Source organism: Lolium perenne, chromosome 2 (assembly GCF_019359855.2).
Source record: "Lolium perenne isolate Kyuss_39 chromosome 2, Kyuss_2.0, whole genome shotgun sequence".
NCBI lineage: Eukaryota > Viridiplantae > Streptophyta > Magnoliopsida > Poales > Poaceae > Lolium > Lolium perenne.
Window position 1 is genome coordinate 259,872,862 of NC_067245.2, and position 26,550 is coordinate 259,899,411.

The 26,550-nt window shown below is 43.6% G+C and overlaps 2 protein-coding genes across 2 annotated transcripts; both read right to left on the minus strand.

The window, feature by feature from the left end:
• Window positions 1–6,663: 6,663 nt before the first annotated feature.
• On the minus strand, window positions 6,664–10,031 carry LOC127335762 (uncharacterized). Its single transcript, XM_051362492.2, has 4 exons — window positions 9,333–10,031; window positions 8,554–8,788; window positions 7,370–7,446; window positions 6,664–7,014 (listed from the first exon to the last, which is right to left on the minus strand). The coding sequence occupies exons 1-4, from the start codon at window positions 10,020–10,022 to the stop codon at window positions 6,943–6,945; spliced, it is 1,074 nt and encodes a 357-aa protein (XP_051218452.1). The 5' UTR covers window positions 10,023–10,031; the 3' UTR covers window positions 6,664–6,942.
• An 11,254-nt stretch (window positions 10,032–21,285) lies between these two features.
• LOC127330601 (protein ALP1-like) lies at window positions 21,286–23,489 on the minus strand. The gene is given in 4 exon segments (XM_051356756.2): window positions 21,286–21,737; window positions 21,739–21,827; window positions 21,912–22,677; window positions 22,942–23,489. Coding segments are annotated over 3 exon segments (1,230 nt in total). The 5' UTR covers window positions 22,942–23,489; the 3' UTR covers window positions 21,286–21,362.
• Window positions 23,490–26,550: the final 3,061 nt, after the last annotated feature.

The following is a 26,550-nucleotide window of genomic DNA, read 5'->3' on the forward strand; positions in this document are numbered from 1 at the left end:
GACCTTCCAGAAAAAAAATGGAATCCATTAATTGCATATATACAGTAGCACGTTTTAGTGTTATTCTTGTTTTTTATTTACTCTAATAAGGCTCTTTTTAGAAAGTTGGTATTGCGCTAAATCATATGAAGATATGCTATTAATTTTGCTAAATTATATGAAGTAAATGCAGTTTCTTTTTTACAGTAGAAAAAATAATAGTTGTGTTGATTATTATGAACAGAAATTATAAACATGTGGCCACCAGCAGTGGGCACATCAACTGCAAATCGCTCCCTTATCTATGTCGGTCGCCAGTGGGGGACCATTTCCTCCCGACGCCCTACCACGTGTGGACTGCCACCGCCTCACGTTACCCTACCCCTAAGCACATGTCGTTCTCCCCTCGCGCAGCCCCTACCGCCGCCCAACCTCCGAGCACAATAGCTCGTCAACGATGCAAGGGCCAATGGACTCGAACCAGGGCTGGTAGGCATGGACCTCCCGTCTGTGAGCACTTCGCAGTCAGCTTTGGTTGATAGCGTACTCAAGTATGAAATTCTTGACTCTGTTGGATGCAAGAATAAGAGCATTGTGTGACACAGGAAGCACCCGGGTGTCGAAGATCACTGCAAAATCACGAAGATACAAGTGGCCGACTCATGATAGAAGTCGGAAGAAAGCCGACTCACGATAGACCGACTCTTGCCCAAAGTCCTATAAACTCTAACTCCAACACGAAGACTAAGGAACACACGCCTAGTTTAAATAGGAGTTAGATTCACATTCAGACATTATAAACATGCAAAATTTGTAATCCTTTCTTGCACGAGGAGCCAACTCATAATTATACACAAAATCCAACTTTTCAATACAATCCAACTATACCCTCCAAACACTTGTGTTGCTTCTGTTGTTCCGAAACTTCGCATGGATTACATCAATCTAAGGAAACTGAGGTAGAGGCGAGAGAATCGATCTACTTCAACCCATAGCAGTCTCGAGTTCTGACATGCCCTCCCTGGTGAACGGGGTTGAGGTTCTCAAAAGCACTGACTGAATTGTCTTACATATCGCAATTGTAGTCAGTCTCCACCAATGTGTGTTGACGCGCATCGCGTTCAAAATTGATGGTACATGGTGATATGTTTGTATGCAAACACGCTTTTTGACGACTAAGTTGGAGACATCAATTTTAGATCAGATCATGGTCGATGATAAGATCCCTAAGGTAGGGGAAACCAAATCAATAACATCATCGAGCCTTAGTTAGATGATCTATCGATAAACCAAAGCCAAGTTGCTGAGGCCACACAAAAAACATGTCAAGAGAAGTCTAAGCAGAAAAAGGAGAAAGAGGCGGATCTCGAAGCATACCTAGGGAGCTTCAAGAAAGAGTGGCAAGGTGCCATCACTCCAATCAGGGAGCCTAAGCTACCTCCTCTACTCTGCGCAAGGATAAACCCGTTGTACGAATATCCACTTTTATTGCAAACAGTTAATTGAGATCCAACATCATGCAAAACTCAAAAGAAAAAAAAGATCCAACATTATGCTACGTATGGTGCTACATGGTCGCAGATCTTTAGCCCGTCATGCCCGGGCAGCTTGGACTCTCTCTAAAACAAATAACTGAAATGCAGCGCAACGCTGTTTTTCATTGAATTGTAGAGGATTTTGGGTTAGTTTGGTTGAGTTCTAGAGCTCATGGCTAAGAAAAAGGGTACCTCAGCTGGATAGGAAATCTTCAACAAATCTGCCTGGCCAAGCTAGATTGCAATGAACGTGTTTGGATCAGGTTCTGGCCTAGCCGGTAAAATATTCTGCTGTCAGCCCGTAATCCATTTCTTTGTCAGCCCGAAAGAGGGATTAATGATCCAGAGGGATTAATGATCCATGCCTAACAGGCTAATGACCATCACAAGCAGTCTAGGCCAGGCTACTGCGAGATGATTCTCACATATATGTTCCTACTTCATTAAAAAGTGAGTGTGTTAAATGGCTCCTTAAGCTCGCAAAGATGATTTCTTCAACGAGCTAATTGCCCGAAAACCCGCAACGGATGTTAAATGGCTAGCCATGGGAGACTTCAACCAAATCTATCGAGCCCGTGACAAGAACAAGAGAAATGTTAACCGGGGCCGTATCAACCGTTTCCGTGCAACCCTTACCTCTTGCGAGCTTAAGGAGATTCATCTCCAAAATAGGCGCTTCACTTGGTCAAATGAGAGGGATGACCCAACAATGTGCAAGCTTGATGGCTTCTTTTGCAACGATGCTTGGAGCCTACATTTCGACTCCCATATCCTTAACGCTCTCTCCTCCGCCCTCTCCGACCATTGCCCGCTCCGCCTCGCCGATGATAGTGGCCCTAGGAGGCCAAGGTCTTTCAAGTTTGAGAATTGGTGAACGGACATCCCTAGTTTCCATAATGTTGTTGGAAGAGCTTGGTCCTTGCCCTCCGGACATGGGGAGCCCTGCCAAAACCTCTTCCATAAACTCAAGAATGTGTCCAAAGAGCTTACCAATTGGAGCCGGGGACTTTTCTGTAAGTCTAAGGTGTTGCTCCACGCCGCTCTTCTAGTCATCCTTCACCTCGACATCGCACAAGAAAATCGGGTTCTTTCGGACGATGAGCAAGACCTTCGTGCTAGATTGAAGAGAAGGGTCATTAGCCTTGCTATCCTAGAGAGGGCTAGGAAAAAGCAAAGCTCTCGGATTGCAAATATCAAGGAAGGCGATGCAAATACCAATTTTTTCCATCTTAGAGTCAATGCTAGAAGGAGGAAAAACCACATACACCGCATCAAGCACAATTGTGGATGGGTTACCGATCATCTTCGGAAAGAGGAAATCTTACATAGCCATTTCTCCTCCTCTTTGGGCGGAGGACAAACACGCAAATGGGACCTAAATTGGGAAAGTCTCAATCTTGGCAACACGGCCCTTGAGGGCATTGATGCTCCTTTCACGGAGGGGGAAGTCCTCCACGCTATCTCCCATTTACCCTCCGATAAAGCCCCCGGCCCCGACGGTTTCACCGGAGCTTTTTTCAAGAAATGTTGGGGAACCATCAAGGTTGACGTTTTAAAACTCATTGAGAACTTCAACAACCTCCATTTTGCCCATCTCCAATGGGTCAACTCGGCCAACATTGTCCTTCTTCCCAAGAAAGAGGGGGCCGAGGAAGTCTCCGACTATAGGCCTATTAGTTTGGTCCACGCTATCTCCAAGATTGTGGCTAAGATGATTGCTACAAGGCTAGCCCCTATCATGAACGATTTAGTCTCCAATGCCCAAAGTGCCTTCATCAAGAAAAGAAGTATCCATGACAACTTCATGTATGTGAAGAATCTTGCCAAGAGGCTCCATAAGAGCAAGGTGCCCGCCCTTCTTTTCAAGCTTGACATCCGCAAGGCCTTTGACTCCGTGCGTTGGGACTACATCCTTGAGCTTCTTGCAAGACTTGGCTTCCCGCCTAAATTCCGCGATTGGATTGCCGCCTTGTTTTGTACGGCGTCCTCGAGGATCCTTCTTAACAGGGTTCCCGGCTTGCCCATTTATCATGGAAAGGGGCTTAGGCAAGGAGACCCCTTATCGCCGCTTCTCTTTGTCCTTGCCATAGACCCACTCCAAAAGATCCTTGAGTTGGCCACCCAACACAACCTTCTTCACAAGATTAGAGGAAGAGGAACCGTTTTTTGCACTTCTTTCTATGCGGATGATGCGGCCGTCTTCATGCTCCCCTTAAAGGAGGACATCCAAAACCTCTCCGCCATTCTTGACCATTTCGGTGAAGCGACCGGTCTTCATACTAACTTCCAAAAAAGCTCGGTCATCCCAATACATTGCCATGAAGTCGATCTTGATGATGTGCTTGGGGGTTTGCCGGTCATCCGTGCGTCCTTCCCTATCAAATACTTGGGCCTCCCTCTTTCGGTTTGGGAACTAAAAAGAGTCGATTACCAACCACTTGAGGACAAAATGGCCGGCAAGCTTGTCACTTGGGATGGCAAGAACATCAATACGGCCGGAAGAGGAGCCCTTCAAATCCGTCCTCACCTCCCAAGCTATTTTCCATCTCACTCCTCTTAGAATTCCACCGGGTTGTGTGGCTTCAATGAACAAGATTGAACGCGCTTTTCTTTGGGCCGAAACAAAGGAGATCACCGGAGGAAAATGCAAATTAAATTGGGAGACGGTTTGTAGGCCGAAAAGTCTTGGAGGCTTAGGCATCCTCCACATAGACAAATTTGTGAGGGCTCTTCGTTTAAGATGGCCTTGGTTCGAATGGAGGCACCCAACCAAGCTTTGGGTGGGAATGGGCAACCCATGTGACGAGGTGGACATGGATCTCTTCTATGCTTCAACTTCTATCTCCTTAGGGAATGGCAAGTTTGCTAGTTTTTGGGACTCTCCTTGGCTCAATGACACGAAGCCCAAATACATAGCTCCGCTTATATATGAAGCTTCCACTAGGAAGAGATGGAAGGTAAACCAAGCTTTGACGGATCATGGTTGGGTTAAAAAAAATCAAGATGGACACAAACCTCACCATCCAACATTTGCATGAGTACATTCGGCTATGGAATCTTCTCCGGGACATTCACCTCAATGAGCTTCTTGAGGACACAATCACATGGACCACCACCGAGAATGGAGAGTACTCCACGGCCGCGGCTTACAAAGCACAATTCTTCGGAGCCATGACTACCAACATGAATCGGCTTGTTTGGAAGGCTTGGGCCCCCCCAAAGATCAAGTTCTTCGCTTGGTTGGCTCTCCATAATAGGCTTTGGACGGCGGACCGTCTAGCGAGAAGGGGTAGAACAAATTGTGGTCGGTGTACGCTTTGCAACCAAACTCAAGAAACGGCGGCTCACCTTCTCTTCCATTGCCGCTACTCCAAGCGCCTTTCGGGGATGGTGAAAAGTTGGATTGGCATTCCTTCCATCCACCTCCATGCGTGGACGGACGATCTCAACCTTGAGGGATGGTGGTCCAAGTTGTTGAATGAGGCTTCGGACAATCGCAAGGCCTTGTCCTCCATTATCATGCTTGTTAGTTGGACTATTTGGAAGGAGCGGAATGCTAGAATTTTCAACCATAAGTCCGCACCAACCGCCGTCCTCCTCAACATCATCAAAACCGAAGTGAAGCTTTGGGTTGCCGCGGGTGCGAAGTGTTTGAGTTTTGTAACAACGGGAGAGTAATCCCTTAGTTCCCCCCCCCCCCCGAGTTTTCTTTGTTTTCTTTGGTGAACCTTTGGTCTTGTCTAAACTCTTCCCCTTAATTAATGAATAGTGGCAAATCTTTTGCCACTCGTTTCAAAAAAAAAAAAGTGAGTGTGTAGCCGAAAAGTGTGTTTAACACATGAGTATCAGTGCTCCTGGTTTTTAAAAGTCATATTTTTCAGATTTCATAAAATTTGAAATTAAATACCCACATACATATAAACATTCCGAAGGTAAGGTAGAAATTTTGATGTGTTGTATTTTGAGAAATATCTACTCCTATACGTAGCCACATTTTTTTTCATGTAGCTCAAAATACAATGCAATTTCCGCCGAAACTTCACAAGAGTATACAGGATATGTGTATGTATTCATAAAATAAATATAATGATTTTTTGAAACAAAAATACATGATCTTTAAATATTTTAAAAACTGGGAGCACTGACTCTCATGTGCACTAAATGTGTGTAGCCATTGATAATGTTCTGTGAGAATGGAATATGAATGATGCTCAATGGCGTGGCAGAAGAGAAAACATGATTGCAGTTTCGGCCTGCTCAGACGAACATGGACCTTGCTCCGATAATCCTAGACATACGGACGAGTTGGCTTACGGAGACATCTACGGACGGACGTGTCGTGAATTGGTTGGCTGACTTTTGTTTCTCCCCTTAAATCACGGGCCACGTCCGGATGTTGTACCCTGGTTGATGCTGTCCGTAGGAAATTCCGTAACAACTTTTCCGTAAGTGTAGCATTACTCGACCTTGCTCTTATGTTGGTTCATGTATGTAAGCACCACCAATGCTACATGTTCCCCTCGAAAGAAAAACTATTGCTACATGCGGGTTATGTGTTGACGGATTTGCTTAGGTACGCATTGTGCAATGAAGGCTTGGTTGTGGTTGCTCATTAAGCATACTGCTCGATGCAAATGGAGTCATTCCCTAACTGATAATCCTACAATTTCCCACGCAAGTGTACCATTGTTGACGTAAGAACTTTATGTAGAACGCGTACTTGGAGCATGTCTGCCATTGCTCCCCTATAAGTTTGATGAGAATTACAAAATCGCCACAAGCGTCTCGATCTCGACGAAAACATTGTCTCTCATTAAAAAAATCACCTTTATAAGACACTAGAGTGTCAAACTTTGAACATCCAACCAGAGGTTGGTTCGCACCAAAGCTGCTCTTCACAATGTCATCATTGAACAATTTGACTGACCACCACGGTTAGTTGCAGAGTTGTACGATGGCGTCTCTTCCAGAAAACACAATTCGTAACAAAACCTTACAAATTTAAGTCCTTACCAGAGTCCTGCTGCCCCAGCATAAAACGTTTTCTACGAACACCCATCAGGCCATCACGACCATATTGTCAAACGAAATGCCTCACCAGCACGCCCCTGGGGGCTCAAATGCTTTGCGATGCAGACATCTAGAGTCCTGAATTTCAACATGACAAATCCAGTTTCAAATTCAATATTAGATCCCAGTTGTGTCTTGTGTGCCACTTTGACAGAGAGTGATTCCTCCCTTCACCATTCGAGCAATATATACATTTATTTTCCCAAGAGAGAGAGAGAGAGAGAGTTCCAATACTTATTCGCACATTTCATTAATAAAATGGTAAGAAAAAACAATATTCTCTACTGAGAATCGTTTGTCACCCTTAAAGAATTGCCTCCATAAAGAGAAGACGAGTGAACTATGGATATGAGTAACCTCAGTCCATCAATGGAATAACCTCTTTCAGATCATCTACCCAAGGACTGAACTGATCCTCGTGTGCACTATTCTGCAACAGGGAGTGTAAACTTTACAGTTTGCAAATATATTCATGCTACCAAGGTACTAATGCTGCAAAAAATAGATTTTGTTATGATCGATGGCAGGCACACCTAGCCTGGTCTTTAAACGGGATATATTGAGCAGCATGGCAAACTAGTATATCTATTAACATGTCTCCTTTTAACTCTACCAACAGAATACACATGTGCTCCAGTTGTGACCAACTTATTAGAGTAAATAAAAATAGTTCGGGTTTTAGAGTTTGGGACTTCGGATTTAGATGGAGACATGAACCTTACAGACATGACCACAGTAAGTGCCTACATTATTATTATCAGAGGAAAAATAGTATGAAAGGATACCTGCAACCAGAAGAAAAACCCCCGCATCAGAGCTAAACCATTGGAATAGCTAGTGTTTATAACTTGTTCAACAAGATCTGAGGATAAATAAAGAAATGTGTTAGTAGTACAAACACAACAACTCAGAACCCGTTGAAGGATAACTGCATTCCTTATCAAACAATACAAAGTGATTTACGTTAATTAACCTAAGCGATCAATATTTTACAGTACTCTAGAAGGAAACATATAAAATGTGTTTTGCTACTGGTTTATACTACCTCCATCCAAAAATGTGTCTCACTTTTGTCTAGATAGATGCATTTATAGATACATCCATATCTAAAAAAAGTTGAGACACTTATTTTTTGGATGGAGGGGGTACAACACAATACAAAGGATCGCTTAAAGCATCTGCAGTGCATGTTTTTTTACTGCCTCTGAGCGCTCTCTCCCCTCCTGCCTCTAGTGTAAAAACGACACGTTAGCATCGCCTCTAGCCTCGGAGGATGACTCTACCGAGTAAACAACTCACAAATACTGGATTGGGGAGTTCACACGAGCAGAGAGAAACCAGTTAAGGAGATCAAGGAGTTGAGCCATCAGACTAATATATGATTCATGAGGTATACCTAGAGGCAATAGGAACCTCTATACATTGCACAATTTTGCACTAAATTTGGAGACTGAACGTGGAGCCCATCATAGATGGCAGATGAGGCTCTATACATTGGTTGCCCTTAGTGACTTGTCAGAGGGAAAGAGAGCTTCTCAGGCAAAATAAAATTATTATTGTGTACTAACAGAATCTAGAGTGAGTAACTGAGTATGGCACATCAACAGTATTAAAATCAAGAGAAAAATATGTTCAAATGATTGATTGCTAGCTGAGCTGCCCATCAGAATATAGAGTACTGCACAACATACTAACACATACATTAACAATGATGTATAGCATATACTGCACTGAATTCAACATTCCAGGATAACTCATTCTACGATGACTGTTGAAACAGCACAACAGAATGTCATTAATCTCAAGACCGAAGTGCAAAACGTACAGATCACAGAATTTACTTGCACAGTTACGATAACAATAAGAAACAAATTTCTGAATGGGAAGAGTGCAAAAAGCAGTACAAAACAGATGAGACAAAGAACATGATACTTGTCAGATAAAGTGTATACATGATATAGGAACACACCTGGGTAATGGTCAAAATATGACTTGCCCCTGTCGTCAGTAGGATAGAATTTTTCATCATTGCGAACCTGTCGCAACTTGACTAAATGAGTACGGATAGAAGCCATGTCAAACAGGTGAAGGTACTCTTTCCGGCTAAATGGCTTCTGAAGAGCATCCATCAATCTTCGCTTGAAGTCTGAATCTGGCCTCAGGTTGATATGTGGAGGCCATATAACACCTTGTGATCTATGCGACTACAAATTTGTAGGAAGCAAGAAGAGAAGTAAATCACACATAGTAGTTGCCTTACAGAAAGAAAAAAAAAGACAGCCCTAGTACATGAAGTGGTGTACACCTTCAGAACTTTGGTTAAATCTTTATAATCTTATACTGAAGTTCGTAGATAGTGGTTAATACCAATTGGCAAGATCTAAATTCCACAATGTAGACTAGCTTATAATTGGTCATACTCCTAGCGAGTTGCATAAGTAGACAGAGTTAATGGCTACTGGATTATGTATTTTTGCCCATGTTAAGTGATTGACAATGAAGAATCAACAAAAAGGGTAAAGTATGATCACAAATGCTCAATCAGGATGTCATGATGTCTAAAGACATGAATGTGTCCACTTCTTTGGATATAAAGACATGACTGATCATCATTTGGTAACAAGCTATGAGTCCTAGAACAGCCCCAAGCATAATCCAGATGCAATTCTTTACACGCCGATCAGTTCTATTAGCCAACAGTATGAAAATGTAACAGTAATAGGCATCAGAGAGCAAAGATATTCTCACCGAAGCAACTCGAGGCTCCGCATCGCGGTGTCCCGCGGCTTGCTGGCCCTCCACCCTTTGCGCAGGCGTTGGATCCGCACGCCAATCGCACACGTTCCGCTCCGGAACAATCACCACCGGCTCGTCTGTATCGATCCGTTTATCCTGTTCCCCAGAGGAATCAACGGCCGCATCTTTCTCCGATTGCTCCTCGATCCCGCTGCTGCCTCCAGATTGCGCCGCCTCAGGGTCCGGCTCGTAGTCCACGACGACGCCGCCGATCTCGAGCCTCAAGCGGTTGTTCACCACGCGCGTGTGCTGCAGGAAAACGCGGTAATCCTCGTCGATGTCGACGAGGGAATCGAGCCACGAGGGGGGCGCGTCGACCGACGAGTCCCTCTGTTCTGTCCGGCGGTTGGTGCTCCCGCGGCCCGGGGACGGGTCGGAGACGCATTCGCCGTCGGAGTTGGCGATGGGGCACTCGTACTTGATGACGGAGGCAGGGGAGGCGCCGCCGGGCGGGAGCTCGAGGATGTAGGAGTCGCCGTCGGGGCGAAGGTGGCGGAGGAAGTAGAGGTAGTCGGGGTCGAAGTTATCGGCGGGGCAGTCGCCGGCGGCGAAAGGGGAGGGGAGGGATGGCATCGAAGCTGGCAGGGGTTTCGGGGTTTGGGCTCGAGTCGAGACGACAGTCGCCTGTCTCTGTCTGCTCATGGAATTATGTCGCGGATTCCTCGTCCTTAACGGAGCGATTACTGTACTTCGATATGGTTATGGATCCTTTTTGTTCAAATATTACTGTTCCAAATTTATTTGCACGCGAAGTGCATGCAACTTAAACTGAATCAGATGTTCAAATATCACCAAATTTGTCTTATTTTTTATTTTTCCAGATTTCGCTTTTTTGCAGCCCTTTTCTATTTTACCTTTTGGTTAGTTCTTTGTTGGGAATTGATACGGAGAAGCCCCGCACAAACAAACGAACCGTGCTACGGTTCTGTATTATGAAAAAGAGACATCTCTGCCCCTAATAAGCGATAACATCTCACCCACTGCACCTTATCCCCTCACGCGTAGCCCCAGAATCACGATGAAAAGCAGCGCCCAGAGGGAGCATGCGGCGGGAGAGGTCGCGCCGCTCTAGCACGGAGCAGCGAGGGTGGCCGCGGGGCAGGTCGCCGCCCAGTGGCGGAGCCAGGATAACAACCATGTGTTGTCAGTTTGGTGTTGTGTAGTCAAATACATGTATTTCTATAAAATTTTAATATTTTTCTGCATACTTTTAGCTTGTTTTATCAGAAAGCTGTGTAGTCATTTGATTACACAGATTGGACGTGGCTCCGCCACTGTCGCCGCCTCCACCGAGCATGCGGAGCGCCTGGGGAAGGCCTTCGTCGCCGCGGAGCGCCAGGGTAAAGCCATCGGCGCCGCTAAGCTCCGGGGGAAGGCCGTCGTCGCCGCGGAGCACTGGGGGAGCCCGCCGTTACCGAGCACAGAGTGGGGTGGCGCCCGCCGGTGAGCGCGTCGAGCCACGGCCGGGAGAGTACCTCCAGACCTAGAATGGAGAAATGCGGCAATACGAGCTCGCCCGCGAGAAGAGTTTGCTGGCCGGTAGAGGTGGGGGATGCATTTTTTTCGTCTCTACCATGCCGGACGTGGATGGGAAAGGTGCTTTGAACCTTGCAATGGCAATTACGTGGGTTAAGTCTAACATTTAGGCTTAATTAACCTGGCAAATATTCCACGACAGTAATATAGAACCTGATAATTACGCATGCCTAATTAACCTGTTAACCGTGCCTAATTAATCAGGCAGCCAGGAACAAATAATATGGCAGTTAGTAACCTATCAATCATGCCTAATTAATTAGGCAGCCAGGAACAAATAATATGGCAGTTAGTAAGACTACTCATAGTGGGAGTAACTTTACTAGTAACTAAGTGTCCAACTCAGCAAATTTGCTTATGTGGCAGTGAGTTAATGAGGAGAGAGTAACATAGCTAGTTACTGTAACATCACAATTTTCAAGATACAATGAGTCTATAAGCTAATTAATGAAGATATATACTACTTTGATGTTACTAACCACTATGAAGGTAGTAACATAGAGTAGTAACATGCACATGTTACTACTCTATGTTACTTCCCACTATGACTAGTTTAACAAATGAACCAGTCAACTAGGCCTAATTAATCTTTACTATGTACGCGAAGATAAAGTCTTTTCCAAATTTTCTCATGTGGAGTAATGGACATGCAAAAGAAGTCGAGAATGACAATTATGACATGGTACTCCGTACTACTCTACTGTAGTTCATACTTTGAGCAGTTTTCACTTTTTTAGTAGTATTGAGCAACATAAAAGCGTTGTGTACCTACAGGTGCATGCACTGTGAGGAGAATAGTAATTAGATGCATACATGATTAGACGGACAGCATGGACAGCAGCATGGGACTCGGCTTGCGTTTTATTTATATCGCATTGGCTGCGGTACGAGCCTGCTTAGTAGCCGCCGCACGGGAGGCCCAAACGTGCGGCCCCGCTACGTAGCATTGTTTAGTTTCTTCTATTTTTTTGAAATAAATAGGATATTTAAAATTTTATTATGAACATTTTTTATTATTTGTATAAATATTTTTAACATATATAGGAATCACTTTTATAAAAAATAAAAAATATTTTTGGTAATATGGGAACATTTATTTTAGACACGTCTGAACATTTAAATATTTTACAAGCACACATTTCGTTAGTATTAAATCGATTTGTAATAAATAAATAAAATTTTATACAACTGTTTGACGAGGAGTGGTGTTTTGGCTTGTACGCGACGCTCCCTTTATTTTAAAATAGGTCTTAGACATATTTTGAAATGCCAAAAAATTGGAAACAACACATTCGGGTGTACATCTTCATGTGATACACACCCACAAAGTCGTTTCATGAAAAATCAACTTGTCTTGTGGCTTATGTAAAAAAAGGCAAAATTTGGTGCTAAAAATAATGGTTTTGACAAGATAAATTTTCACTTTTTTACATAGATCACACAAAATATCAGTTTTCCATGAAATTTGGCGAACGCAATATATTGTGGACATGTGCATGTAGAATTTTTTGTCAAAAAATTTCGGCACTTTCAAATATGTTCTTTTTGGTAGAGGAAGCATATGCACCCTGGAGCCGAATTTAATTTCCGTTTTTTACGGGCCTTGCCAAATGGGACCTTTTAGGAACCCTCTAGGCCACCGCACGAAGCAGAAAATAGAAAGTCCTAAAGTTCGAACTGGATATACTGGCTCACAGTAGCGGAGCTTGACAAAGAAATCAGGGCAGGCCAAAAATATTTTTTAGAGAGAAAACAATAGGAAAAAGTGGGATTAGACAAGACTAATTATGTTTTAGGGCTGAATAATACTACCTCCGTTTCAAGAAATAAGGCGCACGCGTATTTCAAGACGAACTTTGACCATAAAAATTGAGCAACAAAATATTAATTATATTATATGTAATTAACACCGTTGGATTCGTATTGAAAAACACTTTCTAATGATGCTAATTTCATACAAAAAATATTTATATATTTGAAGTAATTCCTAGTGAAACAAAAAGCTCGTAAAACGAGGGCGCCTTATTCCTTGAAATGGAGGTAGTAGCATAGACGGGCGGGCCCAGGGGCGAAGCTCCCAATAGAGCAAGGTAGGGCGGCCGCCCTACCTTGATTTTTGGTGAATATATTTAGATGCGCGTGTTTTTTCTGAAAATTTTGAGTGGTCATACGTCGAAAACAGACTCCGTATGAGAAAGTTATGCTTGTTTCAGTGAACACTGCGCAAAATCGACTGCAAATCAAAAACATAGACTATTATGTCCAAACATAGACTCATATTCTATGTTCAATATGAATAACATTGCTTGATAACATAGATTTATTATTGATTGGACCTTAGTATATACAAGATAAGTTTTAGTTACTCATTACTTATACTCGCGAAATTGGAGACTTTCGAGATTTCTAGATATTTAAAAGGCATAGCATATTTTCTTCGATCGCATGATCACTCCATTAAGATGACATTGGTTTTACACATGGCGGCATTAAAAATTGAAAGGAATTTTCCGCAACAAAGATAATCTAGACCGAGTTATGCATCAAATAAGACATAATCAAACGTCTTAAGTGTTTGAATTACATTAGATTTTTTAAAAAGAGGTAAAGCTTAGCCATTGAGTAGGCATTATTGGTATGTTTTTTTAGTTCTATTTATAATAAAATTTATTTTTATTTTTATTGTATTTAGTGATTGTGCTTGAACCATATGCATCATTATTGTTTTAGGACTATATTTTGGCATTTGCATTCTTAAAAGTTCGCCCTACCTCAGATTTTTTTTGTCCTTCGCCACTGGGTGGGCCGTGGCACATGTTTGCTTCAACTAAGCTCCCCCACTACTATCTCCGATTCATAATAAGTGTTTGTGCCTTTAGTATCTTATATATTGTTAAAAAAAGGTGTTATTGGTTTGGATTCATTACATTGTTCTTAGCAGGCTAAGGGCAGGAAAGCTGGTGGGTTTTCAATAGAATAAACATTCCAGATCTGTTACGGCATAAGCTGGCGCCCCATGCAAGATGGCCCAAATAGAAACATTAGATGTATTTTTGCTACCCTTAATATTTCTCAAAAAGAAAAAAACGTTGCTGCCCTAGCTGCATCTTGCTGAATTACTAACCCGACGTAATGCATATTTCAAAAAAAAACCCCGACATAATGCACTGTATTCGTAGAATAGATGGTTATGTACTTCTGTACTCAGGATTTTTTTCTCGCATAAATGTGTGATCCCCAGTGAAGGGAGGTGCACCCCATGCCATGGCACTGGATGTGCTTTAACCAAGATATATATGACCGTTTGGTTGTTTCGCCTACAACAAGTACTAACCCTTTTTTCCTTAGAAAAAGCAGTAGTTCTAACTAATTTCGTTGTTGTATTATTTGCCTCGATGATTACATCACCGAGCTGGTTACACAAACAAGAAGGATGCCTCTGGTATATTTGTTCCTTTCTTCAAGATTTAGCAAATTTCGATAGGAAAAATCGTGATGCAATGCGAGTAAATGGAGGCTATGAAACTTTGGCACGGTCTCCTTGCTTTTTGTACACGGTAAAGCAAAATTGTAGGATTCCGATGGCCCCCATCCTCCATTTAACTCCCCTGAGAGATTAAAAGAGTTGTGAACTACCCAGAGTATCGATCACCACTAGGAACCAGTATGCATGTAGCCCACAGAAGAAGGGGATGATGTGTCCTGCAAAACATAGAGGATATTTAGGGAAAAAGTTGAAAAGCCGAGTGGATTTTTAGGTGTTGTAGCAGTTGGGGTATTGAGTGGTGACCAGGTTGGCACAAGTGCAGTGCATGCCAACGCCCATGTCCTCCTCCTCGTCCTCGATCCTTTCGCACCCTTCGCATCATGCATCCATTGTTTATCTGTTGGCACCTTTGTACGAGGAAGCTACCGGGGGGAGAAGAACGGTAGTGACCGCCATGCTTGTGAATTTAGGGCATCTCCATTGGCTAATAAATCACATACGAAGTGTCTAATTTGGTCCATTTGGGTCATGGAAAGAGACAAACAGACCGGTTGTCCACTTGTCCTTCACTGTCTGTGTATGCATCCAACGGGCCGACTGATGTCTACGGGTGCTTCTATTCTTGTAGACAGTGTTGGGCCTCCAAGAGCAGAGGTTTGTAGAACAGCAGCAAGTTTCCCTTAAGTGGATCACCCAAGGTTTATCGAACTCAGGGAGGAAGAGGTCAAAGATATCCCTCTCAAGCAACCCTGCGATCACAATGCAAGAAGTCTCTTGTGTCCCCAACACACCTAATACACTTGTCAGATGTATAGGTGCACTAGTTCGGCGAAGAGATAGTGAGATACAAGTAATATGGATGAGTATGAGTGGTAATAGCAATCTGAATAAAATATGGAAGCGAGTAAACATGCAACAAAACAGTAAACAAACGGAGATTCGATGCTTGGAAGCAAGGCCTAGGGATCCTGCTTTCACTAGTGGACACTCTCAACAATGATCACATAATAGAACCACTCTACACCCTCTTGTTGGATGATGAACACCACTAATTGTGTAGGATTACACGAACCCTCAATGTCGGAGTTAACAAGCTCCACAATATTCAATGTTCATATTTAAATAACCTTAGAGTGCAAGATAGATCAACACAATTACACCGAGAACTAACATAGCATGCACACTGTCACCATCACACTATGAAGGAGGCATAGATCACATCAATACTATCATAGCAATAGTTAACTTCATAATCTACGAGAGATTACAATCATAACCTACGCCAAGTACTACACGATGCACACACTGTCACCATTACACCGTGCAGGAGGAATAGAGTACTTTAATAACATCACTAGAATAGCACATAGATGATATTCAACTAGATCACATAAAGAGAGAGATGAACCACATAGCTACAGCGGAGTCCTCAGCCCCGGGGGTGAATTACTCCCTCCTCATCATGGAGACAGCGATGGCGGTGAAGATGGCGGTGGAGACGGCGGTGGAGATGACTCCGAGGGCAATTCCCCGTCCCGGCGGCGTGCCGGAACAGAGACTTCTGTCCCCCGAATTGGAGTTTCGCGATGGCGGCGACTCTGGATGGTTTTCTCGGGTTTCGTCGAACGGGGTCGATGATTTAGGTCAGGGACGACTAAATAGGCGAAGAGGCGGAGTCGGAGGGGCCACGGGGGACCCACACACTAGGGGGGCGCGCCCCCCTTGGCCGCGCCGCCCTGTGGGGTGGGGCCCCCCTGGCTCCCCTCTGGCCCTTCTTCGGTGCTCTGGAAGCTTCCGGGCAAAATAAGATATTGGGCGTTGATTTCTTCCGATTCCGAGAATATTTCCTTACTAGGATTTCTGAAACCAAAAACAATGAAAAACAAAGAATGGCCCTTCGGCATCTCGTCAATAGGTTAGTTCCGGAAAACGCATAAAACGATATAAAGTATGCATAAAACATGTAGATATCATCAATAATGTGGCACGGAACATAAGAAATTATCGATACGTTGGAGACGTATCAGCATCCCCAAGCTTAGTTCCTGCTCGTACCGAGTAGGTAAACGATAACAAAGATAATTTCTGGAGTGACATGCCATCATAATCTTGATCATACTATTGTAAGCACATGTAATGAATGCAGCGATCAAAGCAATGGTAAATGACATGAGTAAACAAATGAATCATATAGCAAAGACTTTTCATGAATAGTACTTTCAAGACAAGCATCAATAAGTCTTGCATAAGAGTTTGTGAGTGGATTTGGTGTTCGGGGGGGTACGTGCGCATGCACTCACTGCCGTTCGATTTGCTTTAAGATCCCCACTGGACAGAAAGATGTTAACGGCCATTTACACGGCATCGAATCTAATGATTTGGCAGTGAGAAAGGAAAAGCCCGGCAGTTGTCGGCTAGCGCGCAATGGGGAGTTTTTCTAGTGCTAGTGTTGTGCTGGTTTGGATCATCTCTTCACAGCCGCACCTCAGCTGAGCTCCCCTGGCCTCAATTCACACGACAGCCAACTCGAGACTGGAGCAACCTCGCATGGTGCGGCACCTTGAGTCTACATACGGAGCAGAAGGGGCCACTCGCGGCTGCAGGCGGGGAGGAACTAAGGAGCGCGGCGCAAGCCGGGAGAACCTCGACCCTGCGCCCCTCCCAATATCGTACGGACGTCGATTCAGGCCGCGTTCCCCAACAAGCGGACAGCGCAGCGCCGGGCCTCTAGATCCGCGCCGCTTGTTGAAGTCGTGGTTCCAGGCCGGGAGCAGGAGGACGAGCGGCGGTTCCTCGAGTTGCAGGGGTGCGTGGGTTGACTTGGATTCGCACAAATCGTTCAAATCACCAAACTTGATCTGGACCGGCTGTAGCAGGGTCACACAATCAGCAGCGCGGAGCGGCATGGTGTGATGTGGTTGGAGCCTAATGCGGGGAGAAGCGGCGGCGCTTGCGACTAGAGTGGAGGCAGCCTCATGATGCAAGCTTGACGACGGCCGGACGGCCGGCCGGCCGCTTCCCCTCCAGGAACATGCCCTGCGGCGGCCTGCCCTGCGTCCGCGTGCTTGGGTAGAGGCAGCATCTCGATGAGTGTGCGGCGGCGACCTCCCCTGCCTCCGCGTGCTCGCGTGGAGGCGGCGTCCTGATGTGTGCACGGCAACGGCGGCGGCCTCCCCTGCCTCCGCGTGCTCGCGTGGAGGCGTCCCGATGTGTGCGCGGCAACGGCCTCCCCTGCGGCCGCGTGCTCGCGTGGAGGCGGCGTCCCGATGCGTGCGCGGCGACGGCGGCGGCCTCCCGTGCGGCCGCGTGCTCGCGTGAAGGAAGCGTCCCGATGCGGACGCGGCGACGACGGCGACCTCTCCAGCTCGGTGCTCCTCAATTTTTCGCCGCTGGCTCGGTGTTTCCATCGTGGTTAGGAGAGAGAGACAGAGAAATGTGTGGCTTTTGGAGAGAGATGCGGAGAGGATAAGGCGCAGCGGTTAATAAGGGGGACGTGCGATTTTTTAATCGGGGTGACACAATTTTTTATTAGAAAATGTCATCTCACGGACAACTAACACCGTTAGACACGTGTCAGTCTCTCACCGCGTGCTCACGTACCCATGTGATCACCGGGCTTCATCCGTAAGAGTTAACTCATAAAGCAATAATTTCAAAGTAAAGGTATTGAAGCAACACAAAAGAAGATTAAGTTTCAGCGGTTGCTTTCAACTTATAACATGTATATCTCATGGATATTGTCAATACAAAGTAGTATAACAAGTGCAATATGCAAGTATGTAGGAATCAATGCACAGTTCACACAAGTGTTTGCTTCTTGAGATGGAGAGAAATAGGTGAACTGACTCAACATAAAAGGTAAAAGAAAGGCCCTTCGCAGAGGGAAGCATCGATTGCTATATTTGTGCTAGAGCTTTGGTTTTGAAAACATAAAGAGAGCATTAAAGTAAAATTTTGAGAGGTGTTTGTTGTTGTCAACGAATGGTAGTGGGCACTCTAACCCCCTTGCCAGACAAACCTTCAAAGAGCGGCTCCCATGAATTATTTTTATTTTTGGGTGGCACTCCTTCCAACCTTTCTTTCACAAACCATGGCTAACCGAATCCTCGGGTGCCGTCCAACAATCCCATACCATGGAGGAGTGTCTATTTAGGTTAATTAATTTTGGGACTGGGAATCCCATTGCCAGCTCTTTTTGCAAAATTATTGGATAAGCGGATGATGTCTACGCCCCCCTCCTTTTCCTGTAGACAGTGTTGGGCCTCCAAGAGCAGAGGTTTGTAGAACAGTAGCAAGTTTTCCCTTAAGTGGATCACCCAAGGTTTATCGAACTCAGGGAGGAAGAGGTCAAACATATCCCTCTCATGCAACCCTGCAACCACAAAGCAAGAAGTCTCTTGTGTCCCCAACACACCTAATAGGTGCACTAGTTCGGCGAAGAGATAGTGAAATACAGGTGGTATGAATAAGCAGCAACGGCACCAGAAAAGTGCTTTGCCCAGGACAGTAAACAAGCAAAGAGTAACGCAGCGGTAGTAACGCAAAGAAAAACGAAAACAAGCAGCGATAGCAGTATTTAGGAACAAGGCCTAGGGATCATACTTTCACTAGTGGACACTCTCAACATTGATCACATAACAGAATAGATAAATGCATACTCTACACTCTTGTTGGATGATGAACACCATTGCGTAGGATTACACGAACCCTCAATGCCGGAGTTAACAAGCTCCACAATTCAATGTTCATATTTAAATAACCTTAGAGTGCATGAAAGATCAATACGACTAAACCAAGTACTAACATAGCATGCACACTGTCACCTTCACACTATGTAGGAGGAATAGATCACATCAATACCATCATAGCAATAATTAACTTCATAATCTACAAGAGATCATAATCATAGCCTACGCCAAGTACTAACACGGATGCACACACTGTCACCATTACACCGTGCAGGAGGAATAAAACTACTTTAATAACATCACTAGAGTAGCACATAGATAAATTGTGATACAAAACATATTGCAATCATAAAGAGATATAAATAAGCACTTCACTATGCCATTCATAACAGTGAATAAGTATTCTGTGAAATATAGCCTAAGAGACCCACACGGTGCACACACTGTCACCTTTACACACGTGGGACAAGGAGTCTCCGGAGATCACATAAGTAAAATTCACTTGACTAGCATAACGACATCTAGATTACAAGCATCATCATATGAATCTCAATCGTGTAAGGCAGCTCATGAGATTATTGTATTGAACTACATAGGAGAGAGATGAACCACATAGCTACCGGTACAGCCCCGAGCCTCGATGGAGAACTACTCCCTCCTCATGGGAGACAGCAGCGGTGATGAAGATGGCGGTGGTGTCGATGGAGGAGCCTTCCGGGGCACTTCCCGTCCCGGCGGCGTGCCGAACGAGAGAGTCCTGTCCCCGAGATCTTGGCCCGCGATGGCGGCGGCTCTGGAAGGTTTCTCGTACCGTGGCTTTTTCCGTCCCGAGGTTTTAGGTCCAGGGGCTTTATATAGGCGAAGAGGCGGCGTCAGAAGGTCGAAGGGGCGCCGACACTATAGGGGGCGCGGGCCCCCCCTTGGCCGCGCCGGCCTAGGGTTTGGTGGGCCTGTGCCCCCTCTCTGGCGGTTCTCGGGTGTTCTGGATGCTTCCGGGCAAAATAGGAACCTGGGCGTTGATTTCGTCCGATTCCGAGAATATTTCTTTACTAGGATTTCTGAAACCAAAAACAGAAAAACAAAGAATCGGCACTTCGGCATCTTGTCAATAGGTTAGTTCCAGAAAATGCACGAATATGACATAAAGTGTGCATAAAACATGTAGATATCATCAATAATGTGGCATGGAACATAAGAAATTATCGATACGTCGGAGACGTATCAGCATCCCCAAGCTTAGTTTCTGCTCGTCCCGAGCAGGTAAACGATAACAAAGATAATTTCTGGAGTGACATGCCATCATAATCTTGATCATACTATTGTAAGCATATGTAATGAATGCAGCGATCAAAACAATGTAAATGACATGAGTAAACAAATGAATCATATAGCAAAGACTTTTCATGAATAGTACTTCAAGACAAGCATCAATAAGTCTTGCATAAGAGTTAACTCATAAAGCAATAATTCATAGTAAAGGCATTGAAGCAACACAATGGAAGATTAAGTTTCAGCGGTTGCTTTCAACTTGTAACATGTATATCTCATGGATAATTGTCAATGCATAGTAATATAATAAGTGCAATATGCAAGTATGTAGGAATCAATGCACAGTTCACACAAGTGTTTGCTTCTTGAGATGGAGAGAAATAGGTGAACTGACTCGACAATAAAAGTAGAAGAAAGGTCCTTCAAAGAGGAAAACATCGATTGCTATATTTGTGCTAGAGCTTTGGTTTTGAAAACAAGAAACAATTTTGTCAACGGTAGTAATAAAGCATATGTATCATGTAAATTATATCCTACAAGTTGCAAGTCTCATGCATAGTATACTAATAGTGCCCGCACCTTGTCCTAATTAGCTTGGACTACCGGATCATCGCAATACACATGTTTTAGGCCCCCTTTGTTTGGGCTTTGGATTCTGAGATTCTGCTGTCAATCCTGATTCCTGATAATCAGCTGCGATTCTTGATTTCCGAGAATCAGAAGCAGTTTGTTTGTTTACCCTGCTGTGGGATCTGGGAATCAGAATCTGTCTGTTTGTTTACTTTGCTGTTTGGACAGCTTTACGAACCGTAATTAATATAAAATGTATGTTATGGCTTCATTTGTGCGTGCTCTAGTTATTGTTTCTGTCGCGGTTTCATCGAAATGACAAGTATGTATATAAATATTTAATAAATTGAAACCATCATCCAAAATGCACGTTCAATTACCAACCATCATCCAAAACGTACATCAACCATCACGCGAAAGTAGTGCGTAAAACTAAACTTCATCTGTAGCTGCCAATAATCCATCAGCTATTCTCTCCCTTGTTACTTTCACGAGAACATCATCACCATGCACAATGTTAGATACCCGACCAATAGGTGGAGGTAGTAGATCCCCTGGCATGTAGTACTCATCACGGTCACATCTATCAAACTCTTTATCTCTCAAGTGGCTGTCCCTGATAAAATTATGAAGTGCCATACAAGCAACAATGATCAAAGCTTGCTTGTCACAGGCGTAAGCTGGCATATGTAATAAAATACGCCACTTCATCTTTAACACACCAAATGCACGCTCAATGACATTGCGTAGCGACGAATGGGCATGGTTAAAGATTTCTTTTTTACCATTGGGGGGGGTCACCATGGATAAATTCTGGCACATGGTATTTTGTCGACTTTTATGGTGCTAGATACCCCTCACAATTTGGATAACCCGAATCAACAAGATAGTACCTACCTGAAAAAACAACACGTGTATTGTTATGTAATATAGTATTGTATTATGGTAATATAATAATACAAGAAATAATTGTAATGTTACCTTTCGGCGGGTGTGGAAACTTAGCTCCATACTTCACCAAAGTGTCCTTAAATATCCTTGTGTCATGTGCTGACCCTAGCCATCCCGCGACTACAGAGGTGAATCTCATATCAAAATCGCACACTGCCATGATATTCTGTGTTGGATACCCATGCCGACCAACATGGTTCACTATCTCTTCAGCTGGAACAACCACAGGGATATGAGACCCATCAATTGCACCAATGCAATCATCAAAGTGAGTTGAAAATCTAGAATCCCGAAGTCTTTCATGCACGTCTCTGAAGTCCGGATCTTTTGGCTTAATAGTATCTACAGCCATCTTATTCAAGCACTCTAGCACATGATTGAATTTCCTGTGTATTACCTCGGTTGACCGCTTGAATCGATTCTCCACTTGGCTAACGGATTGAGGACCACCAACTGTCCACAAGAACATACCCAAGCACTCCTCTGAGCTCATGTTCCTTGTTGACATCAAACCATAATTTTGCACAAGAGTGTGATGCAATCTATCAAAACACGGTCTGTACATCCTAAACATGGCATAGCAATCTTTGTTTGTACTCAAATTTTCAGTAACCCATTGTTGACCGGTCATGATAGGAATTCTCCTATTTCTTTTTGTTAAGAACTTCTCACCGTACATCGCTGCAACATGTGCAGCTCGCATGTAGTACTCCCTCCTTTTCCTTTTTGCCGCAGCTGCAACCATTTCAGAATTAACTCCATCCGAATCATCGCTCTCACTATGACTTGTGCTCATCTAAAACACAATATAAAAGCAAATAAAATGTCATGATACATAGCCACAAATTAAACATAGCAACAAATAAAATGTCATCATAGATAGCCACAAATGAAATGGAACTAGCAGTAGTATTCAAAGTTTCTAACAACACTCACATTACTTTCTAAACAAACATTGCAGTACTATTCGTAATTTCTTAACAGCACTTCATATCTAACAGCAAATAAACAAACAAGAGTACATGGTTTAGAAAAAAAAAACAAAAGTACATGTACGTACCTTCACAGTACGCGCAGGATGGAGCTGGACTGGGCGTGGTGGATCGGGGCTTGCTGGGCGTTGGCCGGATGGAGGGATCTGCTGGAGCGGACCTGCTGTGCGTGGCCGGATGGAGGGGCTTGCTGGGCGTGGCCGGAGGAAGGGGCTTGCTGGGCGCGGCCGGGAGAAGTGGGTCGGCGGCCGGCCAGCCGGGAGCAGCGGGCGGCGAGCAGGCGCGGGTCGGCGATCGGGATGCGCGGGTCAGCGGCCGGGAGGAGCGGGCGGCGGCCGGGCTCGAGGCGGCGGCCGGCCGAGCAGGGTGCGTGTGGGCGCGAGCCAGCGGCCGCGGCCTCTCGAGCGGGGACGGCAAATCGTGAATCAGCGATCGAGCGAGGCTGCGGACGTGAAGAAAACGTTTCGGCCCAGAAGAAGCTCGGGAATCACCTATTTCCTCAATTCTCAGATTGTGGTACTCTATGTGTATTTTTTAGAATCAATTCTGGACAATCTAGGTATTATGGACGCATGTTTGTTTCAGATTCTAATTTCACAGTAGCTAGAATCCAAGAATCAAGAATTTAAGCCCAAACAAAGGGGTACTTAACCAAGTGTCACAATGGGGTACCTCCATGCCACCTGTACAAAGGTCTAAGGAGAAAGCTCGCATTTTGGATTTCTCGCTTTTGATTATTCTCAACTTAGACATCCATACCGGGACAACATGGACAACAGATAATGGACTCCTCTTTAATGCATAAGCATGTGGCAACAATTATTATTCTCATATGAGATTGAGGATATATGTCCAAAACTGAAACTTCCACCATGAATCATGGCTTTAGTTAGCGGCCCAATGTTCTTCTCTAACAATATGCACGCTCTAACCATAAGGTGGTAGATCGCCCTTACTTTAGACAAGACGAACATGCATAGCAACTCACATGATATTCAACAAAGAGTAGTTGATGGCGTCCCCAGGAATATGGTTATCGCACAACGAGCAACTTAATAAGAGATAAAGTGCATAAGTACATATTCAATACCACAATAGTTTTTAGGCTATTTGTCCCAGGAGCTATATATTGCAAAGGTAGAGGATAGAAATTTTAAAGGTAGCACTCAAGCAATTTACTTTGGAATGGCGGAGAAATACCATGTAGTAGGTAGGTATGGTGGACACAAATGGCATAGTGTTTGGCTCAAGTATTTTGGATGCATGAGAAGTATTCCCTCTCGATACAAGGTTTAGGCTAGCAAGGTAGTTTGAAACAAGCACAAGTATGAACTAGTACAGCAAAACTCACATAAAAGACATATTACAAGCATTATAAGACTATACACTGTCTTCCTTATTGTTCAAAACACTTTACTAGAAATTATCTAGACCTTAGAGAGACCAATTATGCAAACCAAATTTCAACAAGCTCTATGTATTTCTTCACTAATAGGTGCAAAGTATATGATGCAAGAGCTTAAACATGAGCACAACAATTGCCAAGTATCAAGTTATTCAAGACATCATACCAATTACTACATGTAGCATTTTCCAATTCCAACCATATAATAATTAACGAAGCAGTTTCAACCTTCGCCATGAAAATTAATTGCTAAGAACACATGTGTTCCTATGAACCAGCGGAGCGCGTCTCTCTCCCACACAAGCATTTATTCAAACAAAAACAAAAATAGAAACAAACAGACGCTCCAAGTAAAGTACATAAGATGTGACCGAGTAAAAATATAGTTTCAAGAGAAGGAACCTGATAATTTGTTGATGAAGAAGGGGATGCCTTGGGCATCCCCAAGCTTAGATGCTTGAGTCTTCTTGAAATATGCAGGGATGAACCACCGGGGCATCCCCAAGCTTAGACTTTTCACTCTTCTTGATCGTAGTATATCATCCTCCTCTCTTGACCCTTGAAATCTTCCTTCACACCAAACTTCTCATAAACTTCATTAGAGGGGTTAGTACATAATCAAAAACTCACATGTTCAGAGGTGACACAATCATTCTTAACACTTCTGGACATTGCACAAAGCTACTGAAAGTCAATGGAATCAAAATATCCATCGAACATAACAAAACTGGCAATGCGAAATAAAAGGCAGAATCTGTCAAAACAGAACAGTTCGTATTGACGAATTTTATTGAGGCACCAGACTTGCTCAAATGAAAATTCTCAAACTGAATAAAAGTTGCGTACATATCTGAGGATAACTCACGTAAATTGGCATAATTTTCTGAGTTACCTACAGAGAATTTTGCCCAGATTCGTGACAGCAAAGAAATCTGTTTCTGCGCAGTAATCCAAATCTAGTATGAACTTTACTATCAACGACTTTACTTGGCACAAAAAAACACAAAACTAAGATAAGGAGAGGTTGCTACAGTAGTAAACAACTTCCAAGACACAAATATAAAACAAAGTACTGTAGCAAAATAACACATGGGTTATCTCCCAAGAAGTTCTTTCTTTATAGCCATTAAGATGGGCTCAGCAGTTTTAATGATGCACTCGCAAGAAATAGTATTTGAAGCAAAAGAGAGCATCAAGAGGCAAATTCAAAACACATTTAAGTCTAACATGCTTCCTATGCATAGGAATCTTGTAAATAAACAAGTTCATGAAGAGTAAAGTGACAAGCATAGGAAGATAAAACAAGTGTAGCTTCAAAAATTTCAGCACATAGAGAGGTGTTTTAGTAGCATGAAAATTTCTACAACCATCTTTTCCTCTCTCACAATAACTTTCAGTAGTATCATGAGCAAACTCAACAATATAACTATCAAATGAAACATTCTTATCATGAGTCTCATGCATAAAATTATTACTCTCCACATAAGCATAATCAATTTTATTAGTAATAGTGGGAGCAAATTCAACAAAGTAGCTATCATATATAGGAGGCATATTGTAATCATAATCAAATTTCTCCTCCATAACAGGTGGCACCATAAGACTACCATCATTATAATCATCATAAATTGGAGGCAAAGTATCATCAAAGAAAATTTTCTCCTCAATTCTTGGGGGACTAAAAAGATCATGCTCATCAAAGCCAGCTTCCCCAAGCTTAGAATTTTCCATAGCATTAGCAACAATAGTGTTCAAAGCATTTATATCAATAACATTCCCATTAGCATGCATATAAAGTTCCATGGGTTTTTTAATTTTCTCTTCAAACACATCATGTCCTAATTCAAGATAAAGTTCATAAAGATCTCTCATATTTTTGTTGTTTTCCATTATGCCTTACTAGTGTAAACAAGAAACAAAAAGTTGCAAATGCAGGATCTAAAGGAAATAGCTCCGAGTACTTACGGCGCCGGAAAATAGCTTAGTAGCCGAGATCCGGAGTGTGAGTACCTTTTACCTTTCCTCCCCGGCAACGGCGCCAGAAAATAGCTTGATGTCTACGCCCCCCTCCTTTTCCTGTAGACAGTGTTGGGCCTCCAAGAGCAGAGGTTTGTAGAACAGCAGCAAGTTTTCCCTTAAGTGGATCACCCAAGGTTTATCGAACTCAGGGAGGAAGAGGTCAAAGATATCCCTCTCATGCAACCCTGCAACCACAAAGCAAGAAGTCTCTTGTGTCCCCAACACACCTAATAGGTGCACTAGTTCGGCGAAG